General features: G+C 41.0%; 3 protein-coding genes and 1 long non-coding RNA gene across 6 annotated transcripts in view; 3 read left to right on the top strand and 1 right to left on the bottom strand.

Annotated features, from left to right (window-relative positions):
- The window catches only part of LOC123033871, a 15187-nt gene extending 9218 nt beyond the window's left edge, over positions 1-5969 (bottom strand). The window contains exon 1 of one of the 3 annotated variants that reach the window (XR_006416664.1): positions 5880-5969. This is a non-coding gene — a long non-coding RNA (uncharacterized LOC123033871). Of the gene's footprint in view, positions 1-5365; positions 5742-5879 lie in introns of those variants that run through there. The other 2 variants (XR_006416662.1, XR_006416663.1) reach the window with 2 other exon arrangements.
- A 263-nt stretch (positions 5970-6232) lies between these two features.
- Positions 6233-12030, top strand: DPH3 (diphthamide biosynthesis 3). The gene is made up of 3 exons (XM_044450754.1): positions 6233-6457; positions 8468-8542; positions 10005-12030. Exons 1-3 carry the CDS (start codon positions 6350-6352, stop codon positions 10068-10070), a joined length of 249 nt encoding a protein of 82 aa, XP_044306689.1. The 5' UTR covers positions 6233-6349; the 3' UTR covers positions 10071-12030.
- A 3692-nt stretch (positions 12031-15722) lies between these two features.
- On the top strand, positions 15723-18388 carry LOC123033874 (vitelline membrane outer layer protein 1 homolog). Its single transcript, XM_044450757.1, has 3 exons — positions 15723-15930; positions 16033-16144; positions 17646-18388. Exons 1-3 carry the CDS (start codon positions 15723-15725, stop codon positions 17947-17949), a joined length of 624 nt encoding a protein of 207 aa, XP_044306692.1. The 3' UTR covers positions 17950-18388.
- Positions 18389-23020: 4632 nt separating this feature from the next.
- On the top strand, positions 23021-23833 carry LOC123033891 (vitelline membrane outer layer protein 1 homolog). The gene is made up of 2 exons (XM_044450785.1): positions 23021-23621; positions 23714-23833. The coding sequence occupies exons 1-2, from the start codon at positions 23370-23372 to the stop codon at positions 23831-23833; spliced, it is 372 nt and encodes a 123-aa protein (XP_044306720.1). The 5' UTR covers positions 23021-23369.
- The last annotated feature ends 1099 nt before the right edge of the window (positions 23834-24932 follow it).

Genomic DNA, 24932 nt, shown 5'->3' with positions numbered 1-24932 from the left:
TTTTTTTTAAATTTAACCCCCACTATGAATCTTACAATGCAACCCTGTATAAGTTTACTCAAAAGCAAGTCCCACTGTGCTCAAGTTATGTTCAGTGACTATATTAGAACTGTAGCCTCATGGCAGAATCCCATGCAGAAGTGGATTCATTTGTGAGTAACAGTGAAATCTTTTGCATGTTTTGAAAAAAAATAAGTCATACAGCTCTTAGCATTCTCCAGCCAAGCTGTATCCTGGAAACTGCAGGACTTTTTCCCATCTAAATACACTTAGGATTGTACCTTACCTCATTTACTTACAGATACCTTACCTTATTAATTTCAATGGATCCGCTCTTAATAGGACAAACATGGATACTCCACTCTCTCTCCCAGGCAGTTACCCTCTTTACATATATCCATGGAGTTATAAATGGCTAAATTCAGTGAGTTTTCAGACTTTTACTAGCATGCTATGTTGACAACACTGACAGTGGGATTAGTTCAATACAAGAGCACACAAGAACTATGGTAGTTTATCACACATACTATTTACTCTTTCACCAAAGTAAAATTCAGATTTTTGAGGACTCATATGAACTGAAAATACTCCTCAGTTAAAAGGAACAGTCAGGAATTTATAGTGGCTAGTTTGTATCACACTCTGCTGGCTAGACCCAATTTTATATAGGGAGAGGTTGTGGTAGGGGAAGCTTGACAGCATTTTAGAAATGTCAGAAAAGAACCCTAAATATCAAATCCTAGGCAATTTTACTTGGACGAAGGCTTCATTTAGTTCAATAAGATTTAGCTTCTAGTATGTAGGGTTTCAGTATTTGCATGGCATTTCAAGCAACAGCTTTATAACTATGCCCTTTACTATTCCACTTAAGTTTACATGCACAATAATTGTACAGCTTTTTCCAGCTGCACCTTATAACACTTTTGTATCAGCTATTTTACAACAATGGTGACATCTGCTGGTGCTTAAACTTTCCTTGGTGTTTAAATTCATTTCAAAGATTCACTTTAAGAATGAATATTGACATTTTCATGAACGTGTCTTCCCATCATATTAAGTATATTATCTTAGAACAACCAGCCACTTCAAAAAAACAATGCTAGATTTATTTTCTGACTGCTTAAAGTCATCATTTTTCCAGAGCTCCCTTATCATGTAGCAACAAATTTGGCTAATGAAGTAATCTGACATGTTCAGGTGAATACAATTAGAATTCTCTCCTATCTTCCCCATCCTGAAAGCTGGCAGCTTTCACAGTCCATTTTAAATGGAACTATAAACAGATGAGAATGCATATATTTACCACTGTTTCTGAACATACATTGCAGAGAGTAACCTGACCCTAAATTAAATAAACAGGGTAAAAGATACTGGGTGTACAAGTTGGCTAAATCATTACATTCCTTGTTAGGGATTTTTTAAAATACATATAAGGGCTATTTAACCAAAAATGTTTTTAAAAAATTGCAATAGTTACCTTCTAAGATCAGAAACCTGCTCTACCTCAATTTTATGACACACAAATAGATAACTTCGGGCACACTTATTTACACATATTTATATAAGTCCTAAAATTCCCAGCACTCCCCAGAAAGCAGGACAGGAATGAATACAATTGAGCCTTTACAGGACAACCCAACATATATACTCAAGCCCAATGTACAGATAATGATGCAATCTCATAAATATGATTGCAAAGCTGCAAGAGCCCAAGCACCCCATGAATATTTGCTTCTCAGGCCCCCTTTTCCCTCATGTATGAATCCCTCTCCCTTTTCTTGGTGCAACATTACATCTACAGCATTATTAATGCTAATCATAATTAGTCTGAAACCAAAGCTTGCAACTAGAGTTAGAGGCATATTTGGATTAACCATGCTTAACTTTTACAGATGTTCACTGCATCATGAAATTCTAAAGGGGAAGCAGGCTCATAATCTCAAAGCATGCTTCAAAGCTCCTAACCATAGTTAAAAAATTGCAAGCATAATATATGTACTAGACAATACAACCTGCCATGGGGACATACACTGAAGATGATTTGTCTCATGCACAGAAATGTCATATGGTACTTCAGAGCATACCCTTATGTAATATGGGTGCTCCTGGACCCAAAACTATCAGTTGAATCTCAGGCAGACTAGATGGCCAGGAGTACCTTCTTTCAGCTGTGTCTAATTTTCCAACTTGTGGCCTTACCTGGACAGGCAGAGCCTAGCCACAGTCACACAAACTCCGGTAACTTCTTCGCTTGACTATTGTAACATGGTCTATGTGGGACTGCCCTTGAAGACAGTCCAGAAATTTCAACTGGTACAGAACAGGGCAGCACAACTGCTGGGACAAGCAAGTTTGCACGCCCATATCACCCCAATATTATATCAGTTACACTGGCTATGAGTTGAGCTCTGGGCCCAAATAAAGGCGCTTGTGCTAACATATAAAACCTGAATGGCTTGGGACCAGCATACTGAAGGACTACCTGCTGCCATATATACCTATCTGGTCCCTAAGAACTGTTGAGGAAGCCCTTCTGAGAAAGCCATCCTTTAAGAAAGGAAAGAGAATGGCAAATAGAAGAGGACCCTTCTCAGTGGCTGCGCCCCATTTATGGAATGGCCTTCCAAAAGTAGTTTGCCTGGCACCACCTTTACAATCTTTTCAGTGCCAGGCAAAAACAGTCCTCTTCTTCAGACATTTTAATAATTGATTTTATACTTGGATATTATTTATACTGTTTTTACCTGTAACATATTTAACTTTTTGATATCTGACCTCACTGCATATTTCTCTGTTTTATTGTGGGTTGTTTTATTATTATTTTATGAAATATTGTTATTTTATGTAATATTGTAATCTGCTTGCAGAGTCCTTGGACCAGTATAGTGGAATATAAATTGAACAAATAACTAAATATCCTACACAGCCCATTTCTATATATGTTTACTCAGAACTCGGTTCCACAAGTAAATGACCATGGGATTAAAGTGAGGAAATAATAGAACTCAAGGACTGCTTTTTGGTTGGAAACAAGCATCATCTACATTGTTTCTTAGCTCTGCAGAGCCCTACTTGCTAGTATCAAAACTGTGACAGAAAAGAGAGAATTTGCCAACTGAAGTCACTTGAGATTCTTAAAATAATGGGAGGCAACTACATTGAAAGTCAAATTTACTAGATGCCAAAATAAAATACAACCACAGCCTATACATATTCCAGAGGCACCAGAGTCTGTACAGTGACATAGCTGAGCAGAACTAGGTTAGCTGTTTGTTGTTCTTTTTTAACATTCTGGTTTTGTATTTTTACAGATGTGTTCTGCCTATATTTTTGTTTTCAGGCTGAAACCTCTCTCAAAGCTATTTTTAAAAGGCACTCTTTTATTCTAGAACATTACAGCCACAATAAAGATCAGATTTCAGATGCAACAGCACTCAAGCATCTCATGTATTTGAACTCATGACAGCTTAGGGAAGCAAAGTGAGGAAAAAACAGTAATCAGCAGCTATGTCTAAACATAATCTGCTGCTAGGCTGAACATGAACACAAACTACCTTGAGTAGATACATCTAACCTGTACCCCAGGGGTCCTCAAACTTTTTAACTGGGGGCCAGTTGAAAGGTGCCGGTGCTGGGTGCGGGCCGGAAAGGTGGTGCCGGTGGTGCGCACGGGCTGGCATGGGGGCCGGCGTGGGGGTGGTGCACACGGGCACGTGCGCTGAGGCGGGGCTCGTGGCGGGCGGGCAGGCGGGCGGGAAGGCAAGGCAGGGGTGGGCATGTGCCGCGAGATGGGCATGGCTGGCCACATCCAGCCCCTGGGCCGCAGTTTGAGGACCCTTGCTGTAACCCTTTAAAAATCAGTGGAGGTGCCACTACTTAGAGCAGGGGTGGGCAATTCTGGCTCATGGGCCTTCCAAATCCAGCCCAAGGCATCTCCTTCCCAGTCCTGTCTTTCTATGTACCTATCAGCTTTTTTAAGGGGGGAGGGGACCAGTTTTCATTGATACCAATGGAAGCTTTTTTCAAAACTGCTGATTGGGGAGATGAACTGGGAAGTGGGAAGGGTTTTCACAAAGGGAATGATTAATGCTGTTCAGCTACAACACTGTCTTAAAATTACCTTCTGCATGGCAATTAGGACCTTTAAAAAAGCTTGCACTGCTGCCAATGGAAGGTTTTCTTAAAGTCTTTTATCTGCCAAGTGGGATATAGAGCTGGGAGGAACAAAGGGGGAGAACCAAGGAACAGACAGAGTGGAGTGGATATATAGGGGTGCAAATAGATCTGTGTACATGAAAGGGAGTATGTGGCCTAGTGCAGTCCCTTAAGATTTCCCCTGTGGGAATGCAGCCCTTGGAAGAAAAGAGGGTTCCCAACTTTGGCTTTGAGAAAAGAACTGGGTTCAGATTTGTCTGTTTCACTATGAAACCCAAGGACAAATTGCACCCTTTCAAATTCAGTACTTCACCAGTGAAATGGAAACATCCTAAAGGTTCAACATTTTGTTTCTGGAAAGCAGCTATTGGGAAGTGGAGCATGAGGACAATAGCTTTCCCTTGTTCCTTGCCCCGATCTGATACTGAAAGATACACTGTCTTGGCTATTCTAACAGGAAATCACCCGCAGACCTATCTGGCTCCTTCTAATAATTTTTTAACACCATCTCCAGCTAAGTACCTTAACCATATCTTGTAGTAAGGCACGCCACAAATTCATTGTGGAATTGTGTGGCAAAAGGTACTTCTTGTCTGTCCTGGATGTATCCCTAATGTTTATCAGGTGCCTCCAAGTTTTAGTGTTATAAAAAGTTATTCACAGTTATTCCAAGACTGAACATGATAAAAGTCACAAAGAGCTTTAAGAAGGATGGTGGTGTATGGTTAAAGAACTCCAGAATAACTTGGAAGGCCATCAGCATTAGATAGCACCAAGGAAGAATGGCAAAGCATGTGGATAGAGAATGATGAGGGGAAAAGGGCTGTGTCATGTCACTGGACACTAATTTTGGAAGGGGGGTACAAGCAGAAGGTCATGAGTGCTTTTAGCTTCCAACTCACTACTACACAAAGCAAAATGCCAGACTAGATGGAAAACCAATTTTGGTTTAGTGGTTGAATATCAGACTAGAACCAAGGAGAACTGGTTCAAATCTCCCATTCAGCTACAAAGCTCACTGGGTGCCCCTGGTCCAACTACCCTCTCTAAACTAAACCAACCTCACAGGATTGTTGTGAGGACAAACATATACCTTCCCATTTTTAAAAACCCAAAGTGAGCTCGCGAAAAATTATCAAACAAATAGCACAGCAACACTCGGAGAAGTGAATGGTCGGAAAAGCCAGTTTAAACAAATTCGCTGTCTGACCTATCGCAGCAGGGAGGTCATGGGGGCGCCACCACAAAATGGGGCAAGCCTCTGCGCCGCTCTCCTTGATGAAAGGACGCACCAGCCCCTTGTGCTGCACGCCGACTGCTCCGCGCCACCGGCACCGGCACCTGCCCAAGCAGCTCTTCAGGCAAGCTCGCCTCGCCAGGCCTACCTCAGCTCAGCCACGAGCAGCCGCCATCGACACCTCTCAAGCGCCACTGGCGACACACCGGCAACTGGGGAAACTCGGCAGAAACGACTACTAGAAGCCGGCCCTGTTTTTGACACTTCCGGCCAAAGCGCTCCTCCTCTCTAATGTCTGTCGCAAAGCTGCCTGAGGCCTTTAACTCTACCCTCAGAAGAACATAGAGAAAATAAATTCTCCTCTCCTATCTCTGTGCGCACAAAAACAGGCTCTTTCCATTTTTACTGAAGCTAAAACTAAGTGCCATTCTATAACCTTCTATCTCTATAATATTCTTTTTTTTTTTTTGGTGACGCGCATGCGTACCTGATTGTATAAACCAGCGCTTGAATGTCTCTAGCTGATATTTCCCGGGGGGGGGCGAAAATACCCCTTACACCTGGATTCTCATTGGTTTCTTCCTTGACGTGGTACCGAAGGAGCAAGCGTGGGCTTTCTTTATCCTAACAGATCGCGTATCCCACACAATGATTACCATAGAGATTAGTAAAAGACTCATGACGTTTCAAAAACATAGGGGTTTTTTTCTACAGAAACCTAACTCTATGGTGTTCTCGCTCTCTTTCATTGGCTGTGAGACAGCACGAGGACGACGTCAACGTCCTGCGTTCCATTTTTTTCTGAAAGCTGATTGGTCTGCCTTTGCGTCACACCGGAACCAAGATGGTAGTATGCAGAGCTTACTTTCTTCGTTAGGTGACGTTCGCCGGCTTAACGCAGTATATTAGCTAAAGCTTGCTGTAAGCGCGGAGGCAGGCGGAGGGTGGGGCTGCGGTATGTCCGTTTTCCACGATGAAGTAGAGATCGAGGACTTCGAGTACGATGAGGAGACGGAGACCTACAGCTATCCGTGCCCATGTGGGGACCGCTTCCTCATCACGCGGGTAAGCGGCAAAGGAGGGAGTGCGTCGGTCTTGCCTGAAGCTGGGGCTGAAATGGATGAATAAGGCGGCGGTGCTACATGCGCCTTCTTTAGAATAAGTCCTAACAGACCCTATGATTGTCTTAGTAAGACCTGTTACTTTTTAGTAAAGCATTATTATTATTATTATTATTATTATTATAACATTTCTATGCCGCCCCTTGCCGAAGCCTCGGGGCGGCTTACAACACAATAAAATACATTGAAATACAATAGAACATAATAAATTACCATTAAATACAAAACATTTAGGAATCTGGGAAGCTCGAAACGTGGCTGCAGGCTCCCACCAAGCCATGCTAGTTGTTTCCGTCTTTTTTGCTCCTTTCCGCATCTCACAGTTGGTATTATCATTATTGAATTTGTATTTCGTTCTCTTTATCTTTATTTAATTCTCACAACTCTGTGAGGTTGGTTAGGCTGAGAGGCTGTGACTGGCCCAAGTGAGCTTCATGGTCAGGTGGGGGGACTGGATCCCCCTCTGTCGCAGCCCAGCGCTCTAAACAATACATCGCATTTGCTCTGGAATTTGCTACCACGAGGGTAGAAAAGACCTTCAATGTGAATGGCTTTTTAATGGGATCAGGCAAATTCATGGATAATAAGGCTATCAGTGGCTTCAAGCCATGATGGTCATGTATTATTGTAGCATGGTTGGAGAAATTCAGGGCCAGACACCAAATCTGGTCCTCCTGGATCCTTAATCCAGCCCTCCAGCCTTCCTCAGATGACTTGGCTCCATCATCTCAGCACCCACCCACCCCCTCACCATTCATTTGCTGGTTTCCCAGTTTTTATTATTAATTCTAAAGGTTAAGAGCGTCATTATTGATAGCAAGAGCTTTAACCTACAATGTATTGGTTTTCTGACCTCAACAGTTTTGCTCTTGACTGAACCCTTTTGGCAGCCAGTGCATTTGGGCTGTTTCACACAACAGGATAGTCCATTCTCAGTATGTGCCTGCCATTGTTTTGAATAAGCAAGCCCTAGTGGGGGCAGGAGGATTGCTATATTGTGTGAACCTGGTTGTTTGGTTATGCAAAGGTTAAACTTTTGTTCAACTCTCAGCTTACTGTAGTGTTGTGTAAGGGTAGTTTATACTCTCCATAAATTCTGTTGGCCAGGTTTGTATGACACGTCAACCCTGGGGACTGTGTATTCAAAATGTGCCCATGACTTGCCATGGTTTAAATAATTGACAGTGAGCCCCAGCATGTTGTACAAACCAGTTTACTCTGTCAGCACTGGCATAATTTGATTATGAGTCCTGAAGGGCCAAGCTATTAACATTTAGAAATACTTCTACAAGCTTTTTTTGAACTTCTAGGGTAGAGTGGCTATAAATCAAATAAATACTGCCGTCCATGTAGCTAGCCCAACTTAATAAACAAGCACCTGCATTTTGAAGCAATTAAAATTTTGAAGTGTATTTGAGGGCAGACCCATAGCATGTCTTCATTGTCTAATCCAAAAGTTACCTATATGTATATGTGGTGGTGACAAACTCCTTCTTCAGGAGAAGGTACAGCTGACAAATTGGGTGAAACTGAAAGAAAACAGTGCTCTCTGAATGACAACAGCTAACCTGAAATAATGCTGGATCCATGAATACCTCTGCATTGCATACTTCATTAGGAGTAAAAAACACTTGCATCCAGTGGTATTCTTAAAACTGCTACAGTTAACAACAATTTTATTACCTAAGCAAATAGGAATATTTTCACCTGGCGTTGAAAGTGATTCATGCACAGTTGCTTTTCTTCAGATTCCCACTTTTCTGCTCCTTTGGTCCAACCATTGAGAGGGGGTTTAAAATTAATAGGTACTAAATAACAAGCTAGAACATGCTCACCTACTTCAAGAGGAACTGGTGAAGGGGTTCTGCATTTGGCTTCATTTCCTCACAGCTTCAATGGCTAGGTATGGTTTTGCCTTGTCCAGAAGATAATTTGCTCTTGTGTGGAATTGCAGGAAGATCTGGAGAATGGTGAAGATGTGGCCACTTGTCCAAGCTGTTCGCTCATAATAAAAGTCATCTATGACAAGGTGAGGAGTGAGCATGGGTAGGTGTGGTGATTGTCTTGACCTGTTTTCTGGGCAAAGTGATTCATTTATTTTAGTTTTGCACATTTGTATGCATTGTAATATATTATTGGAATTCATAATCTCTTATGATACTCCATAAATTGTCAAGAATATGCTGCTATAGGAAATGTACAGTTTATACGGTGCCTATCTGGAAGTATTCTTTTTCCCCATTTAATAAGGTACATTTACTTCCAGTGAAATGAATGGGATGCAAATAACAGCAGTTATGTCCTAAAATTTCCTGGCACTTCTCTTGTTATCACAGAATAATAGAATTTCTCTTTAGACTATGATCCATGTTTACTGGAACACATGGTTTATATTCTTTTTTTTTTTTTCTTCCAAGGAGGAGATTGCATCAAGTCAAAGCAATATGTCGATGGCCTTTCAGAGGCCTTTTGAAAGCCTTTACATGGTCAACAGTCTCAGTGTAAATCCTAAGCACACTTACTAGGAGCAGGTCCCATTGAAATCAGTGGAACTTGCATCTAGGTCAACATACTTAGAGCTATACAGAATTCTGTTAACAAGGTATTTAAATTTAGCAGTATAGGCAAAAGTATGTTGATATGGGTTAAGAAGAGGGCCATTGTTATGGACTTTTTGTGCTGCCAAAAACTCTTCTATTTTTTTATACCAACAAGCTCATCTCAGTGGAAGAAATGTGAATAATGGAACAGCATGGCTTTAGGATAAATGAGTTTTTTTAGTGGAGTTTAGGTATGCGACATCTATTTAACTGTACTGATGGTATTCAATGAAGTCCAACCCTGAAGTACAAAGTAAATATATGACTGCTTCAGTTGTCCATCAGCATCCTCTCTTCTGCTTTCAAACCCACATCCAGTTTTTCCTGCTGTTCAATAACAGTATTGAAATGGGGGCCTGTTGTGATATATCATGACAACAGCCACCATTTTAGTGCAAGCAACAGAAGCTGAAAAAACAGGCTAGTGTTTATAGAAGCAGTGGCAGCGTACAATAATGAGGGAAAGAAGGGTGAAGATTTAGTCTGCAAGGCTGAGCTAATGTTGTTGTTCCCCTGAAATTAAGATGTTCTTTATATCTGTCTCTGTGCATGCTTAGTTTGAAGTCAGCCTCATGGTGTTCAGTGCAACCTAATTCCAATAAGTGTGTGTTCCATGTAATCACAGGCTACTCTTGCAATGGGGAGGGGTTGTTGTTGGGTAAGCAATAATTATAAGAGAAATTTTTATAGAAACAGGTTTTTTTTTCCCAGAGATTGTTTTGCTTATTCTAGAAATATTTACATAATAAACAGATTTTAGCAGCTTATTATAACTACTTACATTAATATATATAAATAATCATTTTGGGAGTAGCAGAACTTCAACACAAAGCTCATTCTTCTGTTTGATGGTGGCAGCACAAAGATAAGAATGTTGTTTTCTTATTTTAGGAACAGTTTATATGTGGTGAAGAAGTCTTGGCACCTACAACAAACAAGGAACTGGTTAAATGTTGACAATTATTTGAAACTTTGCTGAACTTGAAGAATACTGTGGTGGTATTTAAGCAGAAGACACAAGGACTGCTTCAGTAGTTTGAAAGAAAAACTGATATGTTTGCTTGCATAAGAAGCTCTTAATATTTATACAAAATAAATTTTTATGGGTAAGATTGAAATAGTGACAGCCCACAATGCATGAAGACGTGTGTGAGCATTCCAAATCTGGCAAGTAGTTGCAAACCAACACTTGTTCCTGTACTCTTGGATTCTTCACAGCCATGTGCAGGAAATGAACCACTGAGTCCTGAATTAAGAGCAAGAAAACTTCATCCCATGCTGTATTTGGCTCCTAAAAGTGTTTTATATCATAGGCCAGATTTGTTGACATCAAGCTAATTCCAATTCTCTTTATCTTTTTTGCTCAGTCACAGCATCCCACGCTGTATTATCTAAGCAAAATCTTGCTTTGACAGTGCAGTTTGCCTTAGATTTAAGCAGGCATCTTTATGTATAAACTTGAGGCACTGGTTTTTATGTCTGGTATATCAGCAAGAGACTTTAGAGATCCATTTGCTTCCATCTTCTCAAATATGTATCTGAAAATCTCATTACTTCCTTGTTTACTTAATTTGTAATTGGGCTTTTCAGGTGGGTTTGCAATTTAGGATGTGATTCTGGTAACACTTTGTGGATATTTTTAGTAGTTTTGTGTGGGAAAATAAGTGTCTGTTCTGCCTTAACAGTTTTTATCTTAGAAAGAATTTGTATAAAATTTAATCTGCCTCCCAGACTGTTGCCATCTAAACAACATGTTCTAAAATGATTGTTACCTCCATACAAGTATAAATAATTCAGCATAACAATTTAATTTTATAATCTTGGAATGAGGAAGCACAGTTTCATTTCATTTTGATATTCAGTGGTAACCCACCACAAGAGTTAATGGCAATACACAGTGGCAGTATGCATTTCTGACTTTTGAGAACTACTTTTGACTGACAATTTATCATCAATTAATGTTTTCTTTGTTGTTTAAAACCATGTGTTACATCAGTTGCTCTTCATGGCCAGCAGGTGGCACTGAAACATTGTATTCACATCAAAGTTTGTAAATGGTATGTTTTTTAAAGTCACAAATAATTATTTTGCACTTTAAACAGTGTCATTTAACACTGAAACAATTATACATTTCAGTAATACATATTCTCTCATAATTTTTAGGGGTAATCATCTGAAAAGCATTAATGGGAACTTTGCCGTTGCCAAGCTTGCCCAATATCATGTTTACAATTGGCATGTGTTCACTGTTACTAGTGAATGATATGTACAAAATTCTATTGGGAAATAAAACACTAAAAAAATCCACACCATCATTGATAGGTAGTTAATATATGGCGACTAGAAATGCCAGTGAACTGATCATATTTGTATATAAAGAAGCTAAAATTAATTGACACAAGAAATAATGCAAAAGAATTTTAGATTCTGCCAGTTTTCATGGAAAACTAACCTATTTCAGGTTGAATTTCAAACTGTTTGGACCTTTCACATGAGCTCAAATGGGGCTAGGTCTGTACTAGTATGAGAGAATGACTTAAAAGACTACACACCTCAAATTCTGTTACATATTTCCTGGCAGAGTGTGGGTGCTCTGTGCTGCTTTCCTGCCTTCCTTGAAACTGACTGATGGTGATCAGCAGTCCTGTAGAGAGTAGTGGTATAGTCCTGAGGGCTGGGTATGCTTACCTTTCCATACATGCTGCTGCTAGTGGGAACTGCCTTAGAATCCATGTATGAGATCTTTTGAAAGTGTTCCCATGTTGAAAAATCCGGTTGTGATGTGGGGGAAAGCTTACATAATTCAGTCAAAGCTAGGAGTCAATAATATTTATTACTGATTGTATATACACCCCCAGGGGAGTAAATGAGAATTGCCACTCCACTTGGCATACAGCAATAAAACTGTTCTGAAGTGCTGGTTGTGAATTCTTACACATCAGTGGAATAACTTAGGTAGGCGATGAAACGATTCAAAAGAAAACTCTCATGTGCCTCTTACAGAGCTCCTGCTAATCTTTGCACTGTTGCTAGCCCATGTCCAATAGGTTTGAGCATGTCATGGATACATTGGCCATAGAGTTCAGCAGATCAGATATACTAATAATATGTGGGCGAAATGGTGTTCAGGAACTATCTCTGAACAAGGAGTTAGCAATAGGCTTGGGCTTGTACCAAGCAACAGAACTTTAGGAAAAATACCCCCAACAATGGAATCCCCCCAAAAAGCCAAATGGAGATGGAGTGCCCATGGTAGCCATAGGATACTATTGAAGAGGAAAACAATGGAAAGTCAGGAATCAAGCATCCTCCAAGACTGCATGATCAGCTGAGCCCTGAATGGAAGCACTCCACAGTGCAAGCAGCTCTGTAATATGATCACCATTTGTTGGGAGGCAAGCTGCTGCTGTATTTTGTCTCTCCGGTTCTGTCACTTCCCCAGCCCATGTGCTTGGGATGGAGAACGTTGGACTGCAGCTCCCAGGACTGATGGAAGCTGTAGTCAGCTAATAACCAGAGGGCTGAATGTTCTTCACTCCTGCCATATGCCAGGCTGCCACATGATGGTCTCTGGAGGACCAGATTGCTTCAGTCTATCCAAAAAACATGGTATATATAATTTAAACTTCAAATAAAGTGTTAGTATGCTAACGTGAGCAAAAGGAGTTCTGCAGCTAAACATTTAAAAGCTGTAGCATTCACATGCTTTATTGGAAGAATATTCCCTATTTCTACAATCCCATCATTCCAGATTATGTGAAGATAAACATTTTCCTCTACTTTCTAGAGAGAAAGGAGGCCACATCTGTGACAGGATACTAGAATGCAGACCTGCAAGCCAAATCCAGCTCTTTGGGGGCCCTTTCTCCCATCTAGCAATCATTCAGTTGCATCCTGGGTTTTGTGTAGTTTCTTCCCCATTCTGAAAGCTAGAAATGCTGCTTCTAGCGGTTATTGACTGGCACTAAGAATTTTAAGGTCATGTATGCTGCAGGTGGGTCTGTTCCTCTGCTCTTAACCATTGGTCCCACCCACTACTGGAGCACTATGCCAAAAAGCTCTGAGATGTAACTGGTCTTTCAGCAGGAAGATATTACGTACTCATGCCCAAAGGTGTACAGAAGCAACCTGAAGTACAGGGAACTAGCCAGTACCCTATCAGCGCTTGCAAGAGCATGTTACTTAAGGTCTAGAAATGCACATGCACATTCATTTAAGAGAGTTTAAACTGTAAGATAAAGTTAATGACCTGAGCCAGAGGTCATTCTGCTAGTATATTGCTGGTATATTGCTCAGATGGAAGGTCTTCCTAAAAGAGGGTTTGTTTGGCTGCCAGATTAGGCTAAATTTAATTTAAAGGCTCTATTTGCCAGCTAGATTGTAGAGGACCACCCAAATGCAAGTTTTCCACTCAGGAAAGCCAAGTTTTCCTTGCTCACTTAAAAAAGAAAGCAAGGCTGTGTCTTTGGTTTCTTTTGTACTAAAGGAAGCATATTAGTAATTTCACTCATTTACCCCACCAGGGTGTGAGAGAATTTACTACATAGTTCTGTCAACAGCAACTGCAAAAATACCTTGATGTTTGATAATCAAAGATTATTCCATCAGTAATGTCCATAATACAATCATTTGCAGGTTCCTCTAAACTCACATTATATAATACAGCGGGACCACAATCAACAATATAGGTTTAAATGTGTGAAATACTTCAGGTTTTCCAGTGGGATTCATTTAGATTTATCTCAGCATCAAGACCTTCTCAGACTTTTGACCATGATGTTTGACATTAGCCATATGTTTGACATTTTATTGGTATGTTGGAGGAAACGGGGGCCTAGCATCCATAATGTACTATATTACTTTATTCATGTAACTATTTCTACACTACCCAATAGCCAACAACAATGAACTACCATTGTGGGCTGCATTGTAGTTTGGATGGAACACACTGTGCAGTGATTTAAGTGGCTACTTATCATTCTGACATGTTTTGCTGTGATTTGAGGGGTGCAGTTGCAGTCCTCAATGGAACCAGCACCAGTGAAAGCACCCTATCCATGATGAGTCTCAAATTACTGTCAAATATTCATTTATTACTGCATATGACAAGGCCGACACATTGTCTTGGGGTCTGAACTTGATAATAATTGTGTGCCACTCCACACCCTAAGAATGGAACAAAAAGGAAGACTTATCAAAAAACCTGGATTAATTAACACTAGAACAATAACATATGATAGATAACAAAACTTAAAAAGTATAATTGTTGTTTGTTTTAAATGGCAAGGGAAGGTGGCTTATTCTAGCAGGAAGTTTAACTTGTGCAATGTAAAACTTGTACCACTTTGTTGTAGGTATCAAAGGCATTATTTACTACATTGAGATCTCCTTTTCTCTCTCTATTTTATCTTCAGCAATGCTGTGAGGTAGGTTAGGCTGAGAAATAGGTCACCCAGAGCTGAGATCTCAACCCCAGTCCAGGTCCAATGCTCTAACCACTATACAAGTTTGCTTTCATGTTTTTAACCTGGAGAATTCTTATAATCAGAGCAATTTTCCTTGTGATTTTCCTATTCTTAATTTTGAAGAAATTTAATGAGGATGACAACCTGAACTTGATTCTATTACTTAAAAGTAAATCCAACTAGGTTAATTGAGATTTCTCAGTAAAGGATTCCAAATGCCATAAGACAAGGATGCTAAAGAACTTTCTACAGGCCTATAACAAAAACTTAAGGTGGAGTAGAAAATCCAGTAATTAGCCCATGGATGTAATTTTGTGGGAGAATCTGGATGACGTTCATGAAGCTCTGACAGAAACAGTGACTCACGAGGAGACCTTGCACTTGGCACCCAGTGCCCAAGAGTTGACCCCACAACCCAATGCAGGGATGGCTGAACCAGCTACTGCATCTTCCCCTGAGCCCCAGCACGTTGAGCAAACGCCTGGACCTTTATCAGAGACCGAGAGTCATGAGAAAGAGGGAGCTGCAAGTTCTACGCAGAAAGAGGCAGAGCAAACTGTCTCCTCCACTCCCCATGCTGATCTCTCTGAGCCAGAAACAGAAGACACAATAGGTGTCGTCGATTTTTCAAGAGCCCAGAACAGACGTCTTTTACGTAGATTTGAACAACTACAAAGTAGACAGTGTAAGAGGGAAGAAAGGCGTGACTTGGGAGAATGATCCCACGTGAGCTCAGAGAGAAAGAGAAGCCGTTATAGTGCTGACCTCTGCTTAGCAAGGACCGCTATTAGGGAACTTATCTGTAGAATTGTAAATCTTGTAGACAATTAACATTAAAGGACTTCAGTTTTATTGCTCTACAAAGAGTGGAATGTTTACATAACTGACACTTGACACTGGACCAATTCATTTTGTACTTGGTAGATTTCATTCAAGGACAGACCTATGGGAAGCCTTCCAGATTCAGCTAACAATACAAGCCAATAAATTCCCATTGCTAAACATTAATGTACATTTAATTTTGCAAGTGCCAGTCTTGAATATGATATTTCAGTGACCCTCATGGAGATAAACTGAGATATAAATTGCAGAACACATGAAGCTGACAACCTGTTTCATGCTTCTTAGTCCAACTTCTGTAAAGATGCAGGCCCTTTCTGCTGTCCTTTTTCTTGCCTTGGTGTGCTTTACTTCAGCCTTTGATAAAAGAATTGTTCGTGCTAATGCCACCTTTGCGAACAGAGCTAGCTATAGCTCAATATCAGTTGCTAATGGAGGACGTTGGGGTGAGTGGACATGGACTGAGATGTGTCCAGAGGGGTCATATGCCACTGGATTTAGTATAAAGGTAAGTATATGTAGCATTTCTTACAATATCCTTACCATAGGATCAGCATGATTTAAAAGATTTCACAATGTCAGAATATTGTTTTCCCTCTCCCTGTATTAGGTAGAGGAGTATGGGGGAGGTGCTTTTGATGACACGGCACTCAATGGGATCCGCTTATTCTGCTCCACAGAGCAGACCAGCCACATTATGTATACCATTGAATCTAAGGTTGGAGAGTAAGTTTAATTCTTGCCAAACAATTTTGATTGATTAAGTAATTGACTGACTGACTGACTGACTGACTGACTGACTGACTGACTGATTGATGTTACAGTACAGTGCTACCTTGGCTCACAAACTTAATCCATTCCAGGACTCTGGTCGTGACCCAAATTCGTCGTGAGCCAAGTTAAATTTCCCATAAGGTTCAATGTAAATAAGGTTAATCGGTTCTGTAACCATTTTTTAAATCAGAAAAATGTGAAGCAAAGTGACAACAACAAAGATTGCGGCCATCTTCCCGCCCACCCCTCAGCAGTGTGCTCATACCAAATGAAAAGAGACATTTTCTTTCCAGTGCTGATTATTTATTTATTTGGAAGACTTATATGCTGCCCCATTTGCATAAGCCTCGGGGCGGCTCGGGGCACATAAGCCTCAGGGCGGCTTCGGATTAGTTTATTTGAAGTAAGAACTTTTCTACTGTCTATAAATTTGCTCTATTTAAACAAACTGCTGTTTGTTCAGTTGAATCTTATACTGAATGAACAGGGCATTTAAAAGTTTAACTTGGTCTAGCAGCCTTTTTGTACAAATATGTGGTAACAGAAATAGTTTCTGCATACTTGCCTTTGTGGTACCTATCATGCATTACATCAAAAATATGAGAAGCTTGGTTACTGACTAAATAACAACTTGGGGTGTATGGCGGATATAATGAATTGAATTCAAAGGTGCACCTCCAGGAATGGAAAGACACTTCACCTTAACAGAAGGATCTTGGATCCATTGCAGGTGTCTGCTGTGGGTAATTTTCACTGATCCTGCAACCTCATATGCCACCACTCACATTGTTCTGGGGGATCTGCCAACCTTCCTGAGCACATTGGAGGGAGATGCAAGGGATTCAGGGGAGAAAGACTCAAGATGATGATGAGGATAATAGCTCTTCTTACAGAATTCTAAACAGAAGCCAGTAGCCTCAGCCCATAAAGAATTAGTAGAGTCCCATTGTAATCAATGCAGCTTAAGAGGTGACTAGCTTGTCACCACTGACTTAGATGAGACATAAGCATTAGTCATAACTCTAACCCTTGGAGTTGAACATAGGATGGAACTTTAGCATAACTAGCTTGTTAAGGATCTGGGAGGGAAATATATTATTACTATTATTTGTGTGTGTAAGAGAGACATATTATTGAATTGAATTCAAGGGACTATGAGCAGAAGGAGACAAAGGTGGTAGCACACTTCTGTAAATGATAGTGCAAGAGTGGGCACAATTATCTAATAGTTACATTTTATAGGAGTTTGTGCGAACTTGTACAAGCACTTGCTGACGCTGAGAATAGCTTGTACAGTGCAGGATATAAAACAGCCATTCAGTGAGTAGAAGTCACCTTCAGCATATAGAAGGAAAATCTAGCTCACTTTATTTACAAATTAACCCTACTTCTCAAAAATACCTTTAAGTCAAGTTGAATGCTGCTTTTAACAGTTTTTCCTTTCTTTTTCTAGCTTTGGGCACTGGTCAGGAGTTAGATGGTGTCCACGGAATGGGGTTTTACAGTCCTTTCAGCTGCAAGTTGAACCCGAGCAAGGGGCGCTGTATGATGACACAGCAGTGAACAACATCAAGTTCCGTTGTAGCAATGGCGTTATCTTGGAGGAATCTGGTGGTCCCTTTGGGGCCTACAGTGAGTGGAGCAAGCCTTGTCTTAATGGTGGAATTTGTGGCATTCAGACTAAGCAGGAGCCATACCAGGGACCTGTGAAAGATGATACAGCCCTAAACGACGTCCGTTTGTTCTGCTGTCAATAAATTCTGTTGAAGCTGGTGGTCCATTCTTTGTGAACAATCTACTGTGCAATGAATATGCATGTGTTTCTCAATTATTATATTACTCTCAAGATACCTTTCAGGGTTGTGGCGGAATTGTTTTCCAGCACTCACAGCACTGTATGAGATAACATTTTCACCTGTCCAGAAAGCAAAACAGGTTGGATTCCATATGGAAAAGTAACACTCCCTCAAATAGTACATTCATTTTAATTTATTTTGTAGATTTATATCATACCTTTTTTACAATAAACTCAAGCAATTTACATTATGCTCTCAATCTTTCCCCCACAACAACAACCCTGTGAGGTAGGTTGGGCTGAGAGTCTGTGGCTGACCCAAAGTCACCCAGTTGGCTCCATGGCTGAGTGGGGGCGGGGGGGGGGGACTAGACCCCAGGCCAACTGAATCCCAGTTCCTCGCTCTTAACCACTACACTTTGTTTTGCTGTATGACTAATGGAAACATGTTCCTTGCCTATGCCCATATAAAGGGAACCATGCATTCACTGTTACTGCAAATCAGATGACCAACCCGTGGTCAATGGGTCATTACAGACCCCCTTGGAGCAACTGCTGTCCCCAACAACCCTTGTTGGTCATCAAAAGGTAACTTTTGTCCATATAGCCTTCAAAGCCTTTGAAACTTTCAATAACCTGAGAGTATTTGGGCTACTGTGTGGAATAAACATCTATTTAATACTAAATAGTAAGTATATGTCATTGGTAGCAGCTATGGAGCCCCCAAATGGCCCATATTTAGCTTGTTTCCCAGCTGAATTGGGTATGTTTGGTGCCCTGCTCCTGCTGTGACACACCAAAAAGATTAAATTTAGCTCACATAATTATCCATTGGAGTGCTCTTTAGCACTCCAGGTTAGTTCATCTCTGAATTTGGGTGGCAAACTAGCAATTACGGGCCTTCTGGGGGGGGGGGTCATCCATCCCACAGATTGCATGCTGCTCCATGGGATGTGGGAGTCAACAAGGGGCCTGGAGCATCCAGAGGCTGCCCACACCTCAGTTACAACGTTCCCTGAAAATGGGGCAGCCATTACATGACCACACAGAGAGCAACGCGAATTTTCCCTAGCATTTTCTCCCCTTTAAAAAATGAAAGCTTAAAATTTGCTCCGTTTCTTACTTTTCTAGAATGGTGAGCATGCCAAATATAGGGGGAAAGATGAATGCCACCCTGTCCCACCAACAGTGCATGAGTGGACGTGTCTGGTGCGTGTGTACACAGATCTTTGGGCCTCATCTAGTTCTCTCCTTCTCACAAGCACCCAGCAGCAGCAAGCAGGTTTCCCTCTCTGTGCTTCCTGAAGGCTGGATCCAGGGCAGAAGCCAGTTGTTCTGCTTCTAGACTGAGCAAGGGCTACTCAATGAAAGGGCTGCATACCCGGCTTCGGTCTTCTATATGGATAGTTTCCCATGCCATTTCCTGGCAGACAGTGGCCCTGTATACTTCAGGGTCAATCCACACAAGAAGGCTGTTCCTGGTCAGACTTTCTTTTATCCTTGCAATGCACAGGTCACGCAAAGAGGCAGAAATACAGCTTGCGATCTTGCCTTGAGCTGATCCAATCAAATCTGTGAGGTTGCATAACATACATATTAGCAGTCTGTTTTCATGGCAATTGATTGAGACAACCAGGGCCAGATATGGGGGCAGGTGAGATATTGGATACTAACCTTGGAAGAGTGTCAAATCTGAGCCACCTGTCTTCCCTGATACCTACTCAGCAGCTGGAAGAAATTATACAAGGGTATATGAGTGATATTTCATGAAACTGATTGCTGGGAGATTCAGGACAGATAAAAGGAAGTACTTCTTTATACAGTGCATAGTTAAAGTATGCAAGTCACCACCACAAGAAGTAGGAACAACATCCAATTTGTGTGGTTTTAAGAAGGGGATTGGCCAATTCAGGGAGGAGCCTATCAATCTTAATGGGTATGTTATCTTTATTGTCAAAGTGGCTGGGGAACCCAGCTGGGCAGGAGGGACTGTTTGGGCAGCTGGTTGGTATTGTGTGAAGAAAAAGCTGGACTAGATGCGCCATTAGTCTGATCTCATGGTCTTTTCTTATGTCCTTATCTGTGCCTATTTGACAAATATTATACGTGTGACAGTCTGAAATTTCCACAATACCAGAAAAGAAGGTATGGGATGTGACAAATCCACATTGTCCCATTTACAGCATCCCCTTTGCTTTTTTATGTGAATGACCAAACTGAAGCACAATTTTCTATTATTCCATATGTGGATAAAATTTTCAGTCATTTCTTAGAATCTTCCAGATTTTCGTAATACCACATTTTCCTCAAACCCACTGAAGTATACTCAGATATTGGATAACTGTGAACATTTTTTGTGTCACCCTGAATAAATGGGGGAAGAATGCCAAAGACAGTCCAAGTAACCCATCTTTGGACTTTTTCCCCTTGGCACCAACCTAGAGAACCTCTTGAGCAGCATCCATGCAACTGCAGAGCAGCCTCTTTCTAAATTTGCATGGCTGAGACTCAGCAATGCAGTTTCCACTCAGCTGCTCCATAGTATTAAAGAATACTTTGGAGCCAAACAAGCACATGAATGACATGCATTTCTAGTGATTTAGCTGTCAGTCAAGTCACATTTAACATCATAGGTATTTCAGTTCTCATTTTTTATTGTAATGCATGGATATATCAATATTAGTACCATTTTGTTAAAATGTTCTTTAATATGTTGTAAGCTGTTCAGAGAGCCTATGGCTAATGGGGTGGATACAAGCCAGACAAATAAATGAAGGTAAGCTCCCAGGTCCTGAAGCAGTGCCATGGGCCACACTGAATAAGGTCAGTTCAGGCAGAGGTTACCCCCTATCCTGGACAAGCCAGAGGGAATGAGATAAGAATGGATAGTGAATAATGAAAACTTGCATTCTTGCAGAGAAAATGTCAGGTACAAGACATTTCTCTCTAAAAAGATTAGGCAAAACCACCCTGCACTGAGGATGACCCATCGTCCTGAGACACCAAGAAAGTACCCCATCAACAGTAGACGGCAAGCACAGACAAATAACTCATCTTTCCATCCATAGAAAATAGACAGCAATAGTTAAAGTCATCAAGAAGCAAATGAGCACCAAACCGAAAATTAGCATAAGTCTGGAAAATGCCTCATTCCTCATAGAGACAAATACTTACAGAAACAGTATAAAGAGGGATTTAGAAGATGGAAGAGTGCACAATCTGAGCACTGGGCTAGTGCCCCAGCCTGTGACCTCTTGCACCAGAGTCTACCCTGCAGGAAAGTTTATGGACTCCTTCTCCCTCTCTGTTAGGTTTTTGCTCTGTTAAGCAGGAAGGTTTTTATCCCTTTAGGAATATGAAGATTGGGATGTAACAGGGATATTTGCTGCCTAGTCAACATCAGATTAAAAACTTAGGCCTGTTCTATATTGTCTGCTGGAATAAACTTCCCCTTGTGTTTGCCTGCATGAATGAAATACCAGGCCTTGTTCTTTCTGGCAATGTATGTCAAAGCTCCACCTTTGGAGTTCATCTGGCAGGCAGGTCCCTCCTCTTGAGATGCATTGATTCCCAAAATTCCCTGGTGCAACAAGATCTTTAATATTTATTTTATATCTTTGATATTTGGCCTTAGAGTTCTGAACTAATTTTTGCTGGAGTTATTTTTTGCATCCAAAGTTAGCTGGAGCAAAGCAGAGATTATGGGTCCACCTCTGATTATCATGACAATGTTACCACTGACTCCAAGGGATGGAAGACTGGGCCCATTCATACTGAATAAGTAGTATATAGTAGTACTTTTAAATATCTAGGTGGGAGTAATGTGTAGGTTGCCAGACCTCTAGGTGGGTCATGCTCTTGCAAAGAATATGTCAAGTTGCAAAAAGAAAAGTTTTCTCATAAATCATGCAGCACTCTGAAAGAAACACCTGCCTCCTGCGACTTGATTCTAAATATGATCTCAGGATCATACCACCACCACCAATATCCTGCTGTTGTAAATGATCTTGCCTAACTGAGGGTTCTGTGTAATCTAAGTGGTCATCATTTTTTATATAAAAGGTCACTTTAGGTGCAATTCTATGGCCTCTATACATTGTCCAGAGGGTGAGAGCAAGGATAATCTGAAATCCTATGAACCTCCCCACCACAACCATGGTTCAGCCCTTTCAACTGCATGTCTTCACTCTTTTTGAGGCGCTTTCCAGGCAATTGGATGAACTACTCTAGGAAAGAAGTGAAGTCTGCTTCTGCCCAGGCAGTTAATTTAGTGTAACTATAGTACCAACCAGTTAAATCAATATATTTGTAATTTGCATTGGACAGTAACTCATTTAAGCATTTCCAAAGCTGGTCTTTCTTTGGGTGGCTTCTCCCCTTGTGTTTGCATGCTCAGAAGCAGCTACCGAGGTACAACATGCACGCCTGCTGCATTGGTTGTGAAGTGGATGGGTACAGGTCTATTTTCTGACTACTTCTTTCAAACACTGGAAGAATTTGGGTCCCCAATTCCTTCTGTTCTAAAGGGGAGAGCAACAAATAGCACATGTGTGCAATTCAGAACAGTAGGATATGTAATAGGTAACAAAAAATTGGCTTTTTTAAACTGCTAAGAGAAGTCAGCTCATTCCAGAAGAAAGGCATGCTGTGTATCTTGTATAATTTTGTGGGAAGTGTCACTGATTTATTATATTTAAAGCCCTCCTTTCACCAAAAAGCTCAATGCAGCCGCAAGAATTTCCTAGTCTTCCTATTTTATCTACACAACGTATCTTCGAGGTAGGCTACAAAGAAAGTGGGCCAAGAACATTCAGAACATCCCATGATGGGAGTCGAGTTATGAACCCCGGTCTTCCCAGTGTAAGAAAAGCACTCACTGGTTTCCTACACGTGTTGTTGTTGTTTTCTAGGCAGAGAATTCTTATAGTAATTCCATCTTTCCCTGTGCTTTTGCTTTCCTTGATGAGTCAGGCAGTTATGAGGATTATCACTTGAACCTAAACAAGTTTACACTGAAATATGTTAACTAATTTTTCTTAGTTAGGAAAATTAGGATTCCAGATTTTATAAGAAAAGGATGGTAAAGTATTTTCTACAAGAAATAATAGGGAGAACAGATGCTCCAGTAATGTTGGAGCAGGACCTACATTTTTATTATACCCATGATGTTAAATGAAAAAACCTGAATCGATTCACTTTGTACTTGGTAAATTTCATTCAGGGACAGACCTGAGGGAAACCTTGCAGATTCAGCTAACAATAACAGCCAATAAACTCCCATTGTTAAACATTAATATATGTTTACTTTTCCAAATGGCAGTCTTGAATATGATATTTCAGTGACCCTCACGGAGATAAACTGAGGTATAAAGTACTGGGTGCATGAAATTTACGGCTTCTTTCATGCTTCTTAGTCCAGCTATTGTAAAGATGCAGCTTTTCTCTACTGTCCTTTTTCTTGTCACGATGTGCCTTGCATCAGCCTCTGATAAAAGAATTCTTCGTGCTAATGGTGCCTTTGCTAGCAGGGCAAATGTCAGCATGCTGACTGTTAGCAATGGAGGACCCTGGGGCTATTGGACATGGACGGACGTGTGTCCAGAAGGGTCATATGCCATTGGATTTAGTACAAAGGTAAAACTATGTGGCACCTCTTACAACACCCTCACCATAATTCTCAGCAAGATTTAAAAGATTTCACAATGTTTTCCCTCTTCCTGCATTAGGTAGAAGAGTACGGAGGAGGTGCTTTTGATGACACGGCACTCAATGGAATCCGTCTATTCTGTTCCACCGCACAGACCAGCCACATTATGTACACTGTTGAATCTGAAGCAGGAGAGTAAGTATAATTGCCACCAAATATTTCTGATTCATTTGACCTTATCTTTAATGAGATGGCAAAGCTAAAAGATGTCAACAGCCCTTCAAAGCTGTGATCCTTGCATCTTTTGCTCTTGGAAAGAATTGCTGCTTATGAAGTAGAAGCAATATAAAGGGATAAATTCTGTGTTATTCCTCAGAAAACTGATAATGGAGAAATTGTGTGGCTTAAGGACAGTGTTTTGCCCTCAAAAGGAGGAATTAGAGCTCCAGCTCCTCTCCCCCTGACTAGCTCTTCCTCCTTGCAGCTGCTATGGAAAAGGCATTTAAGCTGCTGTCCAAGGTGGGGAAAGTAGCCATCAAGAGGGATTTAAGGTAGCATTGCAGGGGGCTGGTGAAGAGGAGATTGGAGAGGTCAGGATATGAGCTGTCCCAAAGCCTTTTCTCTCGCCTTCCATGCTAGATGAGCTAATGAAGGGTATGGGAATGGAGAGCCAGCGACTGCCTCTGTTGCTCTTCTCACTGTGCACTGGAATTCTGTAAGCCCCCAAAACTGGGGCTTTTAGACCTTGCCATGGGACTGCAGCCTTCAATAGCTGGGGAAGCAGGTTGCAAAACTCTGTGTCCTAAACCACAAACCTCATTTTTTGATAAGTGGATGTGTGGCTCTGCCACAATGACAAATGTGGAAAACGCTCCAGCTGACATTAGATTGTAAAGAATGGTAGTCTAACTTAAATTCCTTTTATTTCCATGGATATACTCTAAGTAGGACTAATATTAGATATACCCCCTCCCCAGTTATCTAGGAACGGATGATCTCTACCACAGCCTTATTCTATTTGAGGGCTGTGTGTGTGTATTCACTAATCATTTAATAGAATGGTGTATTTTGATGGCATCCTCAGCTGGCATCTACTCATGGGTCAGGAGGAGAAGGCAATCAGTATGCCTACTGAATTTATGAATTTTTGTCTCCAGCTTCCCAATGACTTCTTTTGTTTTCTTTTGTGTGACGGTTCCATGCCATATGTTTCAAACTCTTGATTTTGAATCTCTCATCTGGTTCATACATCACAACAAGCCACCATGATTAATTTACTCCCAGGGCTGGCTGTTGTG

This window comes from Varanus komodoensis, unplaced genomic scaffold (genome assembly GCF_004798865.1).
Source record: "Varanus komodoensis strain SLA01 unplaced genomic scaffold, ASM479886v1 scaffold68, whole genome shotgun sequence".
Classification (NCBI taxonomy): Eukaryota; Metazoa; Chordata; class Lepidosauria; order Squamata; family Varanidae; genus Varanus; species Varanus komodoensis.
This window is presented reverse-complemented; position numbering and strand designations above follow the sequence as displayed.

What these genes read in the sequence shown, in the direction of transcription:
- DPH3 (XM_044450754.1), top strand. Translation starts at nt 6,350, where the DNA reads ATGTCCGTTTTCCACGATGAAGTAGAGATCGAGGACTTCGAGTACGAT. An exon ending in ACCGCTTCCTCATCACGCGG is followed by an intron (nt 6,458 to 8,467) that starts GTAAGCGGCAAA and finishes GTGGAATTGCAG; the next exon opens with GAAGATCTGGAGAATGGTGA. An exon ending in TAAAAGTCATCTATGACAAG is followed by an intron (nt 8,543 to 10,004) that starts GTGAGGAGTGAG and finishes TTCTTATTTTAG; the next exon opens with GAACAGTTTATATGTGGTGA.
- LOC123033874 (XM_044450757.1), top strand. Translation starts at nt 15,723, where the DNA reads ATGCAGGCCCTTTCTGCTGTCCTTTTTCTTGCCTTGGTGTGCTTTACT. An exon ending in TGGATTTAGTATAAAGGTAA is followed by an intron (nt 15,931 to 16,032) that starts GTATATGTAGCA and finishes TGTATTAGGTAG; the next exon opens with AGGAGTATGGGGGAGGTGCT. An exon ending in ATTGAATCTAAGGTTGGAGA is followed by an intron (nt 16,145 to 17,645) that starts GTAAGTTTAATT and finishes TTCTTTTTCTAG; the next exon opens with CTTTGGGCACTGGTCAGGAG.
- LOC123033891 (XM_044450785.1), top strand. Translation starts at nt 23,370, where the DNA reads ATGAAATTTACGGCTTCTTTCATGCTTCTTAGTCCAGCTATTGTAAAG. An exon ending in CCATTGGATTTAGTACAAAG is followed by an intron (nt 23,622 to 23,713) that starts GTAAAACTATGT and finishes TTCCTGCATTAG; the next exon opens with GTAGAAGAGTACGGAGGAGG.